This window comes from Ranitomeya imitator, chromosome 10 (assembly GCF_032444005.1).
Source record: "Ranitomeya imitator isolate aRanImi1 chromosome 10, aRanImi1.pri, whole genome shotgun sequence".
Lineage (NCBI taxonomy): Eukaryota > Metazoa > Chordata > Amphibia > Anura > Dendrobatidae > Ranitomeya > Ranitomeya imitator.
The window spans coordinates 101,848,826-101,862,400 of record NC_091291.1 but is presented as its reverse complement, the minus strand read 5'-3'; the positions used below and the strand labels follow the sequence as shown (position 1 = coordinate 101,862,400).

The following is a 13,575-nucleotide window of genomic DNA, read 5'->3' as shown; positions in this document are numbered from 1 at the left end:
AAGATTTTTCTGTATTTTCATGACTATGGAAATTGTACATTCACACTGAAGGCATCAAAACTATGAATTAACACATGTGGAATTATATACTTAACAAAAAAAGTGTGAAACAACTGAAATTATGTCTTATATTCTAGGTTCTTCAAAGTAGCCACCTTTTGCTTTGATGACTGCTTTGCATACTCTTGGCATTCTCTTGATGAGCTTCAAGAGGTAGTCACCGGGAATGGTTTTCACTTCACAGATGTGCCCTGTCAGGTTTAACAAGTGGGATTTCTTGCCTTATAAATGGGGTTGGGACCATCAGTTGTGTTGTGCAGAAGTCTGGTGGATACACAGCTGATAGTCCTACTGAATACACTGTTAGAATTTGTATTATGGCAAGAAAAAAGCAGCTAAGTAAAGAAAAACGAGTGGCCATCATTACTTTAAGAAATGAAGGTCAGTCAGTCCAAAAAACTGGGAAAACTTTGAAAGTGTCCCCAAGTGCAGTGGCAAAAATCATCAAGCTGCAAAGAAACTGGCTCACATGAGGACCGTCCCAGGAAAGGAAGACTAAGAGTCACCTCTGCTTCTGAGGATAAGTTTATCCGAGTCACCAGCCTCAGAAATCGCAGGTTAACAGCAGCTCAGATTAGAGACCAGGTCAATGCCACACAGAGTTCTAGCAGCAGACACACCTCTACAACAACTGTTAGGAGGAGACTTTGTGCAGCAGGCCTTCATGGTAAAATAGCCGCTAGGAAACCACTGCTAAGGACAAGCAACAAGCAGAAGAGACTTGTTTGGGCTAAAGAACACAAGGAATGGACATTAGACCAGTGGAAATCTGTGCTTTGGTCTGATGAGTCCAAATTTGAGATCTTTGGTTCCAACCACCGTGTCTTTGTGCGACGCAGAACAGGTGAACGGATGGACTCTACATGCCTGGTTCCCACCGTGAAGCATGGAGGAGGAGGTGTGATGGTGTGGGGGTGCTTTACTGGTGACACTGTTGGGGATTTATTGAAAAGTAAAGGCATACTGAACCTGCATGGCTACCACAGCATCTTGCAGCAGCATGCTATTCCATCCGGTTTGCGTTTAGTTGGACCATCATTTATTTTTCAACAGGACAATGACCCCAAACACACCTCCAGGCTGTGTAAGGGCTATTTGACCAAGAAGGAGAGTGATGGGGTGCTACGCCAGATGACCTGACCTCCACAGTCACCAGACCTGAACCCCATCGAGATGGTTTGGGGTGAGCTGGACCGCAGCGTGAAGGCAAAACGGCCAACAAGTGCTAAGAATCTATGGGAACTCCTTCAAGATGGTTGGAAGACGATTCCCGGTGACTACCTCTTGAAGATCATCAAGAGAATGCCAAGAGTGTGCAAAGCAGTCATCAAAGCAAAAGGTGGCTACTTTGAAGAACCTAGAGTATAAGACATAATTTCAGTTGTTTCACACTTTTTAAGCATATAATTCCACATTTGTGAAAATTCATTGTTTTGATGCCTTCAGTGTGAATGTCCAATGTTCATAGTCATGAAAATACAGAAAAATATTTAAATGAGAAGGTGTGTCCAAACTTTTGGTCTGTACTGTATGGGGAGTCACCTAGCAAGTAGGATCAATAGCTCCCCCTGGTGGCCTGGAGTGTGAATGTGTTGCATGTTTGTGATACCTGGTTGCAGTTATCCCTTCTTGCCTTCAAGCGTAACATCACTCTCCCCATGAAGAAAACAATGCTACTGTGACAACCAGGACCCTGGGGCACCACAAAAATTGCTTACCAGGAGCACTACACCATCAGAATATTCCATAATGCTGCTTTAGTAAAATAATACAGGATGTAACTCAGGATCAGTACAGGATAAGTAATGTATGTGTTCTGTCCTCACTAAACAAGGCAGGCTCATGTAGCTATACAGGCAGCTAAACCGCTATACTGGAGTCCAATAAGGAGACTGTGGTTGAGTCTGTGCTTTTATTGAATGTGTTAGTATATTGGAGCTGTGAACAATCATAAGGCATACAATCAGTGCATGATACAGCAGAAATACACACTACGCATATTGTACATTATGCATGACCATTTACAAAGCCAGTAACTGACCTAGGGATATAATTGACTACGCTAGGCTAATATTAGAGCAGAAATTAACCATTGAACACATACTACATACTGGCAATGCAATCCCAAGGGGGACTAAAATGGAGAAGTCCCTTCCTGACAGCTGAGTGAAGGAACATGGAGGCTGAGCTACCACAATGCATAGCAAATGGGAGGGAATAAGACATAAGAGATAGAAAACAGAAAATAGGACCGCAAACATAACTGACCGCTATAGGGAGCCAAAACAGCACAGACAAATTAATAAATGACCTGCAGCATTATGCAAACAAATAATCAGATATAACAGATTAGATGTCGAAGACAGAACAGTATGTGCATTGCAATTCATCTTTTTATGTAGACTAATTTTATATGAAAATTGAAATGTTTAGATGCATATCAGTGTGTTAGTCTTGATTTGTTACGTTGTGTTCCTTGTATCTTCAAGAGAAATAGAAATATAGAGAAATATCTATAGTGAGCAAACTTCAATATATTATGTAAGTTCCCTTCCACATTTATCACGGAAGAAATGTCACACAAGAGATGTAGAAACCTATGATGTCGCTGCTGCTAAGCCTCCTGAAGCCCCAAGTAATCTCAGACAGACTGGTTGCTACGGGCACGTTACATGACATCGCTAGCAACCGGTCTGTGCCAAGCAATCAGCCCAAAGGAAGACCATGGGATTAATTACCAGATAGATAGAGATCAAAAAGGTCGGCATTGATGTATATCCTGTACTGGCCCAACTCTTCCCAGGAATAAGACTGTCTTCTCACTTTCCTAGTTTCATCCTCTCCAGTAGGAATCCTCTGAGGCCTTGTGTGCACCTAAGCCATTACATTTCTTCAGGGGTCCATCGAGGGCAAGAACAGTGCTATTCTTACTATCAAATCGAAGGACCCCAGGGGACCCCACTATAAGCTGGCAGGGTCTATCAATCGCCATTCATTTATGGCAGATATGAACAGGTCTCTTGAGTGATACCAGGCATTTGATGGTAGGCCGCCGGTCACAATGAACAGTTGTTTATTTTGCTGACGATCATTCTTTATATTTCAAATTGTTCATTTTGGACAACTTTTCTCTGATGTTTACGGGGGCTCTTGAGGACTATATGTAGTTCCTAAACCTAGACAGCACACGCTTTATTTCCAGTGGTCTAGAATGAAGGCATTTTATTTGCAGGATTATCGGGCCGCCAGCATTGTGTGGTTGTATTTTTCTGAGGAATATCTGACTTCTCTATCAAATACAATTTTAAACACAAATTAGTCATTGTGGTGAATTTCCATACACCCTGCGTGCACAGATAGGAAGCCCTTTGTTAGGATGGGAGTACAAGCATTCTATTATTACCTAGGTAGGAACTATTTTGTTTTCTCCTGATAAGTAATATCCATATTGGGTACAGATTAGATTGGTCCTGGGCATCGCTTTGAGTTGTAGAGGTCTAAAGCCATTGATATTGTGAGCATTAAAAAGGGCGAAAGAAAAACATTTTTTTTTACAAAAATGATTGGTTGCAAAACCTCCAAGGTTATCACTCAAAAATTTTACATACAAAAAAACTCCAAAATATGAGGGCATTACTCCAAAGTCAGAAGATGAAAAAAAAGTGTTTTAATTAGCCCATGCATGAGCCAATTGTAATCTATTTTTCAACATACAAATTTGGAGTGATGCCCCCATTTTTTTGAGATTTTTTAGCTGAATAGATGCAGTGGGGAAAATAAGTATTTGACACACTGCCGATTTCCCACCTACAAACAATGGAGAGGTCTGTAATTGTTATCGTAGGTACACTTCAACTGTGAGGGACAGAATCTAAAAATAAAAAAAAAACAGAAAACCACATTGTATGATTTCTACATAATTAAATTGCATTTTTTTGTTGTTGCATGAAATAAGTATTTGATCACCTACCACCTAGCAAGATTTCTGTCTCTCACAGACCTGTTAGTTTTCCTTTAAGAAGCCTCCTACTCTGCACTCATTACCTGTATTATTGGCACCTGTTTGAACTCATTACCTGTGTAAAAGACACCTGTCCACACTCAATCACACTCCAACCTCTCCACCATGGCCAAGACCAAAGTGCTGTCTAAGGACAACGGGGACGAAATTGTAGACCTGCAAAGGCTGGGATGGGCTACGGAAAAATAGAAAGAAGCTTGGTGAGAAGGCAACAACTGTTGGCACAATTATTAGAAAATGGAAGAAACACAATATGACTGTTAATCTTCCTCAGTGTGGGGCTACATGTCATAATCTAGCCTTGCGATGTATCAACGCTAGTCGCCATGTTTGTTGGAAGAAGAAGGATAAGTACAACCCCAAGAACACCATTCCAACCATGAAGCATGGTGGCATGGTAGGGGAAATATCATACTTTGCGAGTGCTTTTCTGAAAAGGGGACAGGACGACTGCACCGTATTGCGGAGTGGATGGATGGGGTCATGTATCATGAGATTTTGGCGAACAACCTCCTTCCCTCAGTAAGAGCATTGAAGATAGGTCGTGGCTGGGTCTTCCAACATGACAATGACCCGAAACACACAGCCAGGCAACTAAGGTGTGACTCTGTAAGAATCATTTCAAGGTCCTGGAGTGACCTAGCCAGTCTGCAGACCTGAACCCAGTAGAAAATCTTTGGAGGGAGCTGAAACTCAATGTTGCCTAGTAACAGCCCCGAAATCTGAAAGATCTAGAGATCTGTATGGAGGAGTGGGCCAAAATCTTCTGCATTTTTTTCAAACTGTTCAAGAACTACAGGAAATGTCTGACCTCTGTGATTGCAAGCAAAGGTTTCTGTACCGAATATTAATTCTGTTTTTCTGTTGTATCAAATACATATTTCATGCAGTAAAATGTAATTTGGTTATGTAAAAATCCTACAGCGTGATTTTCTGTTTATATTTTTAGATTCTGTCTCTCACAAGTGAAGTGTATGTACGATAAAATTACAGACCTCTCCATTCTTTGTAGATGGGAAAACTTGCAAAATCGGCAGTGTATCAAATACTTATTTTCCCCACTGTAGATAGATAGATAGATAGATAGATAGATAGATAGTGGCACAAACATCAACCTTTTTCAGAGTACTCTAAAAATTGAAAAGATCCATACCAATACAGTAAAATATTTAATCTTTATTTGATCTTAATAAAATTACCAACAGTACAATAAAAAACAGACATGCCTCTAAACGGACACAGTGGCTCACACAAGTTCAATCTAAAATGGTATATTCAATAAAGGTGCCGCTGGACCACTTTACTAACTAAATATAGTATACTAGATGGTGGCCCGATTCTAACGCATCGGGTATTCTAGAATATATACCGTATGTATGTATGTATGTATGTATGTATGTCATGCTTAGCACAGCCACGTAGTATATAGTACAGCCACGTAGTATATAGCACAGCCACGTAGTATATAGCACAGCCACATAGTATATAGTACAGCCACATAGTATATAGCACAGCCACATAGTGTATAACACAGCCACGTAGATCTGGGTATTTATTATGATGGAAGGCTGAACTGGATGGACAAATGTCTTTTTTCGGCCTTACTAACTATGTTACTATGTTACTATGTTATATAACAGACAGCCACGTAGTGTATAGCACAGCCACGTAGTATATAGCAGCCACATAGCATATAGCACAGCCCACGTAATACAGACAGCCACGTAGTAAATAGCGCCACCATGTAGTATATAGCAGCCACGTAGTATATAACACAGCCCACGTAATATATAGCACAGCCCACATAACATATAGCACAGCCCACGCAGTATATAACACTGCCCACGTAGTATATAGCAGCCAGGCAGTATATAACACAGCCCACAAAATATATAGCACAGCCCACGTAGTATATAACACAGCCCAGCCCACGTAGTATATAACACAGACCACGCAGTATATAACACTGCCCACGTAGTATATAGCAGCCAGGAAGTATGTAACACAGCCCACATAATATATAGCACAGCCCACGTAGTATATAACACAGCCCATGTAATATATAACACAGCCCACGCAGTATATAACACAGGGCACGTAGTATATTAAACAGGCCACGCAGTATATAACACTGCCCACGTAGTATATAGCAGCCAGGCAGTATATAACACAGCCCACGTAATATATAACACAGCCCACATAGTATATAACACAGCCCACGTAATATATAACACAGCCCACGTAATATATAGCAGTGTGGGCACCATATCCCTGTTAAAAAAATTTAAATAAAAAATAGTTATATACTCACCCTCCGACGTCGACCGAAGCTGTCCCGATGCGCGCGATGCTGCCGCCAGCTTCCGTTCCCAGTGATGCATTGCAAAATTACCCAGATGACTTAGCGGTCTCACGAGACTGCTAAGTCATCTGGGTAATTTTGCAATGCATCACTGGGAGCGGAAGCTGGCGGCAGCATCGCGCGCATCGGTGGACGGCGTAAGGTGAGAATAGCACAATTTTTTTTTTTTAATTATTTTTAACATTATATCTTTTTACTATTGATGCTGCATAGGCAGCATCAATAGTAAATAGTTGGTCCGGGATGGGGCGACACACTGGGGCTGACTGGAGGGGAGTAGGGAGGGGGCACTGACTGGAGGAGAGTAGGGAGGGGCCAATTCGCGGCCAGACTAAGCCTGTCGCTGATTGGTCACGGCCGGCCGCGACCAATCAGCGACACAGGATTTCCGTTACAGACAGACAGATGGAAGTGACCCTTAGACAATTATATAGATAGATGAAACTGTATATCCAGTGATATTTTGTATCACCTACAATTATATATGTGAGATAGTCAGATCATTAATATAATGCTGAAAGTAATGGGTGCAATGCAATTAATACTAACAAAGGTATAACAATTCCTTCACTCACAATCTATAGGCAAAACTGAATTTCTGAAAATATTACAGTATGTGTAGTGGCACATAGTCTACGGTAATTAAAGTCCACGTTTTCTTTTTCAAGATTTATTGGAGTGCTTAATTTTTCTTGTTATTGTTTGAAAGGCCCTAAACCTAATGTAATACCTTTTGGTGCTGTCCCGCTATTTTCTAGATAGATAAAAATTAAAATACAGGTGAAGCACCAGCAATAAATAGATAATAGGATGCAAAGCCTCCCAGGTACAACCAGTCCTCCAACATATCCAAAAACCAGAGGCAGCACTCCAATGTAGAAAAATATAAAAAATATTTAATGGCCCATAGCGGCAAAGGAGATGTCTGGTCCAAAATGACCAAAGTCTTGACTGAGGTTCTCTTTTTGGACTGAAAAGTCGCCATTGCCACTATGGGCCATGAAATATTTTCTACAGTGGAGTGCTGCCTCTGTTTATTGGATAGAGAATATCAGTCTAATATTTAGATGCTTCCACCATTATAATCCACTCCTAATTCTAAGGCCATGTTCACACAGTGCGTTTTTTACCGCGGAAACGCAGCGGTTTTGCCGCTCCGGTTCCGCAGCTGTTTTCCATGCAGGGTACAGTACAATGTACCCTATGGAAAACAGGACCCACTGTGCACATGATCCTGAATTTAAAAAAAAAAACCGCACTGATTAGCTGCGGTAAAAAAGAAGTACCATGTCACTTCTTTTTGTAAAACAGCAGCGGTTCTGCACCCATAGACCTCCATTGTGAGGTGAAAGCCGCAGTAAAACCCGCAGATGAAAAAAATATCTGCGGGTTTTACTGCGGTTTGTGGTGCAGAACCGCTGCAGTGTGGCTGCCCCCCTGTGCCCCAATCCCACCCCCCCATGCTCCGATGCCACCCCCCCGTGCTCTGACGCCCCCCCCCCCCGTGTTCCCCCATCTCCCCCCCTTATACTTACCCGGTCCGGTTGTCCGTCCGGCCGTCTTCTCCCTGGGCGCCGCCATCTTGCAAAATGGCGGGCGCATGCGCAGTGCGCCCGCCGAATCTGCCGGCCGGCAGATTCGTTCCAAAGTGCATTTTGATCACTGAGATAGGTTATATCTCAGTGATCAAAATAAAAAAAAATAGTAAATGACCCCCCCTCCTTTGTTACCCCCATAGGTAGGGACAATAAAAAAATAAAGAATTTTTTTTTTTTCCACTAAGGTTAGAATAGGGTTAGGGGTAGGGTTAGGGTTAGGGGTAGGGTTAGGGGTAGGGTTAGGGTTAGGGGTTAGGGTTAGGGTATTTTCAGCCATTTTAACCCTAAAAAACTTCCTAGAAAACACACAGACTCTGGCTAGAAAACTGCATCAAAAAACGCATCAAAAAACGCATCAAAAAACGCATCACAAAACGCATCAAAAAAGCACCAAAAAAAGGACCTGCGTTTTCTGCCAAGAGCTGCGGTTTCAGTCCTGAAAAAAAAAGGATGGAAATCAGGAACGTGTGAACATACCCTAAGAGTCACACAGTGACTATAGATGAGTGCAAGCCTCGGGATCCAGGTTTTAAATCCTTACTTGATAAGAAGTCCATAAAAAATAAAGGAAGGCGACACTCCAAAAGTCCAATGTAAAGAGTGTGCCATATGGTTAGTCAATATGGTTTGGACTTTCTTCAAGCTTATTATTTTTTATGGACGTGGATAGATAGACATAACTTAAAGCTCTATGGAAATTCTGTAAGAGGGCACTACTGGTATACTCATATTGGGCAGATTGTTGTCCTGGACCAGGCAGGACTTCCACCCATAGAAACACCTCCATTCATTGCCATGTTCATTACTTCTCTCTTTCTGTTCAGTCCGAGGTTCCATCTCCGGCTACTCCTCCTCCAGCTTCACCTGCTTCATCACCGGGGAACTCTATGATTCTGCCCAACAAGGGAGCAGCGAAGTCTTCTGAGCCGCTGATGAATGGAAACTCGGCTCCTCCAGCCATGGCACAGAGCAACCAGCTTGATATTGAGTCATTGATCCCTACACATGACGAGCAGGGAAGACCCATCCCGGAATGGAAGCGACAAGTCATGGTGCGAAAACTGCAGCTGAAGATACAGGAGGAGGAGGAAAGAAAGCGCACGGTAAGATGGCGCTCCTGATACACTTTGAGGTGCTTTTACTGTGAGTTTCGCCTTTGCTTGCTGTGACTGTATTGATTCCAAATAATCTCTGTGTGATTTTGCTTCTATCACATCTTTTACTTTCTGCTATGGTTAAAAAAAGCCGATCCTGATGCTCATAATAACGGAATTCCAGTTTAAGCAAATCAAGGTTTTTTTTTGTATAATTATAATAAATATAATTATACTGTTTTCCAACATTCTATCGATTCTAAACACTTTTAAAGAGCTCTGTTTGCTGTCGGTCGATAAGAAACTTTATTCTATAACTAGCAGTGGAAAAAAAAAGCGTTGTCCGGATCATGAGATGGACACATAAGTGCACAGCTTGATACAAAACTATTGTCGGAGCACTAGAACAACCAGCAATGAAGGTTTCTGATTATTGACAGCAAGCAGAGATCTTAAAAATATGAACTACAGATACAGAAATTGTAGAACTTTCATTATACGAGAAATAATAGTTATTTGATGATTCTAGAACCCAGCCAAAATGCCTCATTTCTCTATCACCAGATTAGTTTCTCCTTTGTTTATCTGAGTGACATTTTTACATGTTAATCAGGTATTAATAAGATCTACTGTGCGTAAAGGGGTTGTCTTGGAAGAAGGAAATAAAGTCTAGACACTGTATGATATACTTTGTGCACCAATTTCAAGATCTGCGCTTGCTCTCAGTGAATGGGAAAACAGTTGTATCCCGTCTATGCAATCTTCGCTCAGCTAAACAGACCGGACTCAGAATTCATCCAATTTCCCTGAACTGATACATTGTAGCAAGTGATCAGCATTTTAGGTGATTAGATGTGTTTAGCTCAAGGAGGATTGTCCAGAATGGATACAGATAAAGCAATATCTGAGCTAACGACATCAGCAGCACAACTCTCCTTCTCGCTCTGGTAGTTTGCTTTCATCAGTGATTTTGAAACCTATATTGTTTTGCAGACTGCATACAATTGTAGCAGATTCTCAGCTTTGGGAAGTAATAGCAAGAATTTTTGTTGCACTGTCCCCATTCACTAACTATAAGCAGGGATGATGGAGGGTGGGAAACACAGGGTTTGTTTAGGAATTTTGTTTTAAGCATTACCCAAGCCATCAGTGTGGCCTGGACTTTATGTATAAGGGGGATTGACAACTTTTTGTGATCCCTACTTGTTAGAAGGGTCCCATGACAATTAACTGGTCACAAAGTTTGTGCTGGACCACAATCAGATATAATCTATGAGGAAGCCTGAATGTAAATCTGGCCATACACGTAAGATAGGTAAAAACAGTTCGGAACGTGCCATCTATCCCAAGTCTCCCTCCTATAGGTGCACACTAAACACAACTGAGCATGCTTGTATTCTAAATTGGGAGAAGGGAGAAAACCACGGCCTGACCCTCTGCCTAGTTAACTGCAAGAAGAAAAGGATTGGTTATGTTGGTATTCAACGTGTCCAACCGTTCTTTCTCCTGACATCTGCTATTGAGGGAAAGTTAGGACACCGCCATACATGTTAGAGATTTGGCTGGGTCTGCTGAGATCACCACGTTTGGGTGTAATAAAATTAAACCTGTCATTTGGTTCATGGTGTTCAAGCTACAAGCTGCAGGAATCAGATCCTAGTGACACTAACCCAGCCAGGTATATTTATCACCTCTGAAATGCTCAAGAGCTTCAGAGAAAACCTAGTTTAAAGATCTCCTGGCCGGCTCTTCCGAGCACTGCTGCAGGTGATTGACAGGTTTCTCCCTCACTTGTGTACATTGGGAGAGACCTGTCAATCATCTGGAGTGGTGCTGAGAAGATCCGACCAGGGGCAGAGGCGGACTGGTCTGGTGTTTGGCTGCGGTCCCTGGATGGATCTTCTCAGCGGCACTACAGGTGATTGACAGATCAATCTCAATGTACACACATGAGAGAGTGACCTGTCAATCATCAGAAACAGTGCTGGGAAGTGCCGGCCTGGAGCGGTGCCAGACTAGTCTGGTCCCTGGCCATGGTCCTCAGCTGGATCTTTAAAGTCTATATTCTCTGAAATATCAGAGTGTTTAAGAAAATAATATACCTGGCTGAAAATGTGCAAACGGTGGACATAATATGTTCAAGACCCCGCTGTTCAACAGCTGCAACACATGCACGGATCGCCTAACAAACATCATGGATCCTTCCAGATCTGTTGTTTCGTTACGTAACAGAGTTTGAGGCATGACACCTATGGAGGTGAATGCAAATCACATCCATGTAGACAAATAAAGGGAATTTGCATGGCATTCCTCTGCAGAATATCTTTACATTAGACGCAGCAGGTTTCTATGTTCATCCCAAAGATTCTGTAGAATAACACATGATCATTCCATGGCTTCCATTAATGTCTTACACACGTACGTTGCATCACTCATCGGTGGCATTGTTGGGTTACTATGTGTTATTACACTGATCTACCGGCTTCAGTTAGATAGGACATTATCCATGATTAGTGAGATATAAGAATCAGGTCAATATTCTTTTCATTGGGGCGATGGTAGAGCTGGCTAGTAAGTACATAGCCAGTGAGTCAAAGAACTGGAAATGAAGCGACCATGTTTATGAACCAGAAACTTGCTTGCTTTGCTTATTGTTGTCACTTTCAGACTGTACAGTAGACCCTGGTGTCCCGAGAAACCATACGTGCCTCATTATATATAAAGTTCTGAATGAACTTTGTTAGAAGTTAGAACTACACATACAGTAGTTTAGAAAAGTTTGTCATAATAAAGTGTATTTTGGACGTGAATGATTATTGCTGACAATCCCCAAAGAGTAGGAACCTGCTTCATCCAAGTAATTTCGATAGAATTCTGGCATAAATTGCTTTGAAAAGTGGGAAAAGCTTTTGGCGTCTTTGTGCCAGTTTTTGCACCAAAATGAGGGGCACAGAGGGGCGTTATGCTTCAGTTCATATGATTCATGACAAGCTGTGGCTTTCCTTATGCCAGAAGTCTTACTCTAGTCGGATTTGTGGCATAGCGCACAGAGGAGCTCACAACTCGTGAGTCGTTCCTGATTCATTATGAGGAGCGCACCTCTCAAAGAGTCAGAAATGTCGGACTCAAACACACATCCCACATCAAGACCAGTGTGATCATCACTGCCCTTAATAAATCAGATCCTGGAGACGGAAGACAGGTAGCAGAGGTCCTGGAGACGGAAGACAGGTAGCAGAGGTCCTGGAGACGGAAGACAGGTAGCAGAGGTCTTGGAGAGGGCGGACAGGTAGCAGAGGTCCTGGAGACGGAAGACAGGTAGCAGAGGTCCTGGAGACGGAAGACAGGTAGCAGAGGTCCTGGAGACAGCAGACAGGTAGCAGAGGTCCTGGAGATGGCAGACAGGTAGCAGAGGTCCTGGAGACGGCAGACAGGTAGCAGAGGTCCTGGAGACGGCAGACAGGTAGCAGAGGTCCTGGAGACAGAAGACAGGTAGCAGAGGTCCTGGAGACAGCAGACAGGTAGCAGAGGTCCTGAAGATGGAAGACAGGTAGCAGAGGTCCTGGAGACGGCAGACAGGTAGCAGAGGTTCTGGAGATGGCAGACAGGTAGCAGGTGTCCTGGAGACGGCAGACAGGTAGCAGAGGTCCTGGAGACAGCAGACAGGTAGCAGAGGTCCTGGAGACGGAAGACAGGTAGCAGAGGTCCTGGAGACAGCAGACAGGTAGCAGAGGTCCTGGAGACAGAAGACAGGTAGCAGAGGTTCTGGAGATGGCAGACAGGTAGCAGAGGTTCTGGAGATGGCAGACAGGTAGCAGAGGTTCTGGAGACAGCAAACAGGTAGCAGAAGTCCTGGAGATGGCAGACAGGTAGCAGGTCTTGGAGATGGCAGACAGGTAGCAGGTCTTGGAGATGGCAGACAGGTAGCAGAGGTTCTGGAGACGGCAGACAAGTAGCAGAGGTTCTGGAGACAGCAAACAGGTAGCAGAGGTCCTGGAGATGGCAGACAGGTAGCAGAGGTCCTGGAGATGCAGACAGGTAACAGAGGTCCTGGAAATGCAGACAGGTAGCAGAGGTTCTGGAGATGGCAGATAGGTAGCAGAGGTTCTGGAGTCGGCAGACCGGTAGCAGGTCTTGGAGATGCAGACAGGTAACAGAGGTCCTGGAAATGCAGACAGATAGCAGAGGTTCTGGAGATGGCAGATAGGTAGCAGAGGTTCTGGAGTCGGCAGACAGATAGCAGAGGTCCTGGAGATGGCAGACAGGTAGCAGAGATTCTGGAGACGGTAGACAGGTAGCAGAGGTTCTGGAGTTGGCAGACAGGTAGCAGAGGTCCTGGAGATGGCACACAGGTAGCAGAGGTTCTGGAGATGGCAGACAGGTAGCAGAGGTTCTGGAGATGGCAGACAGGTAACAGAGGTTCTGGAGACGCAGACAGGT

General features: G+C 43.3%; 1 protein-coding gene across 1 annotated transcript in view; it reads left to right on the top strand.

Annotated features, from left to right (window-relative positions):
* The window catches only part of LOC138651612 (espin-like), a 263,532-nt gene that overhangs the window by 228,200 nt on the left and 21,757 nt on the right, over positions 1 to 13,575 (top strand). The window contains exon 11 of the mRNA XM_069741931.1: positions 8,866 to 9,144. Coding sequence (XP_069598032.1) covers positions 8,866 to 9,144 — 279 coding nt within the window. The remainder of the gene's footprint in view (positions 1 to 8,865; positions 9,145 to 13,575) is intronic.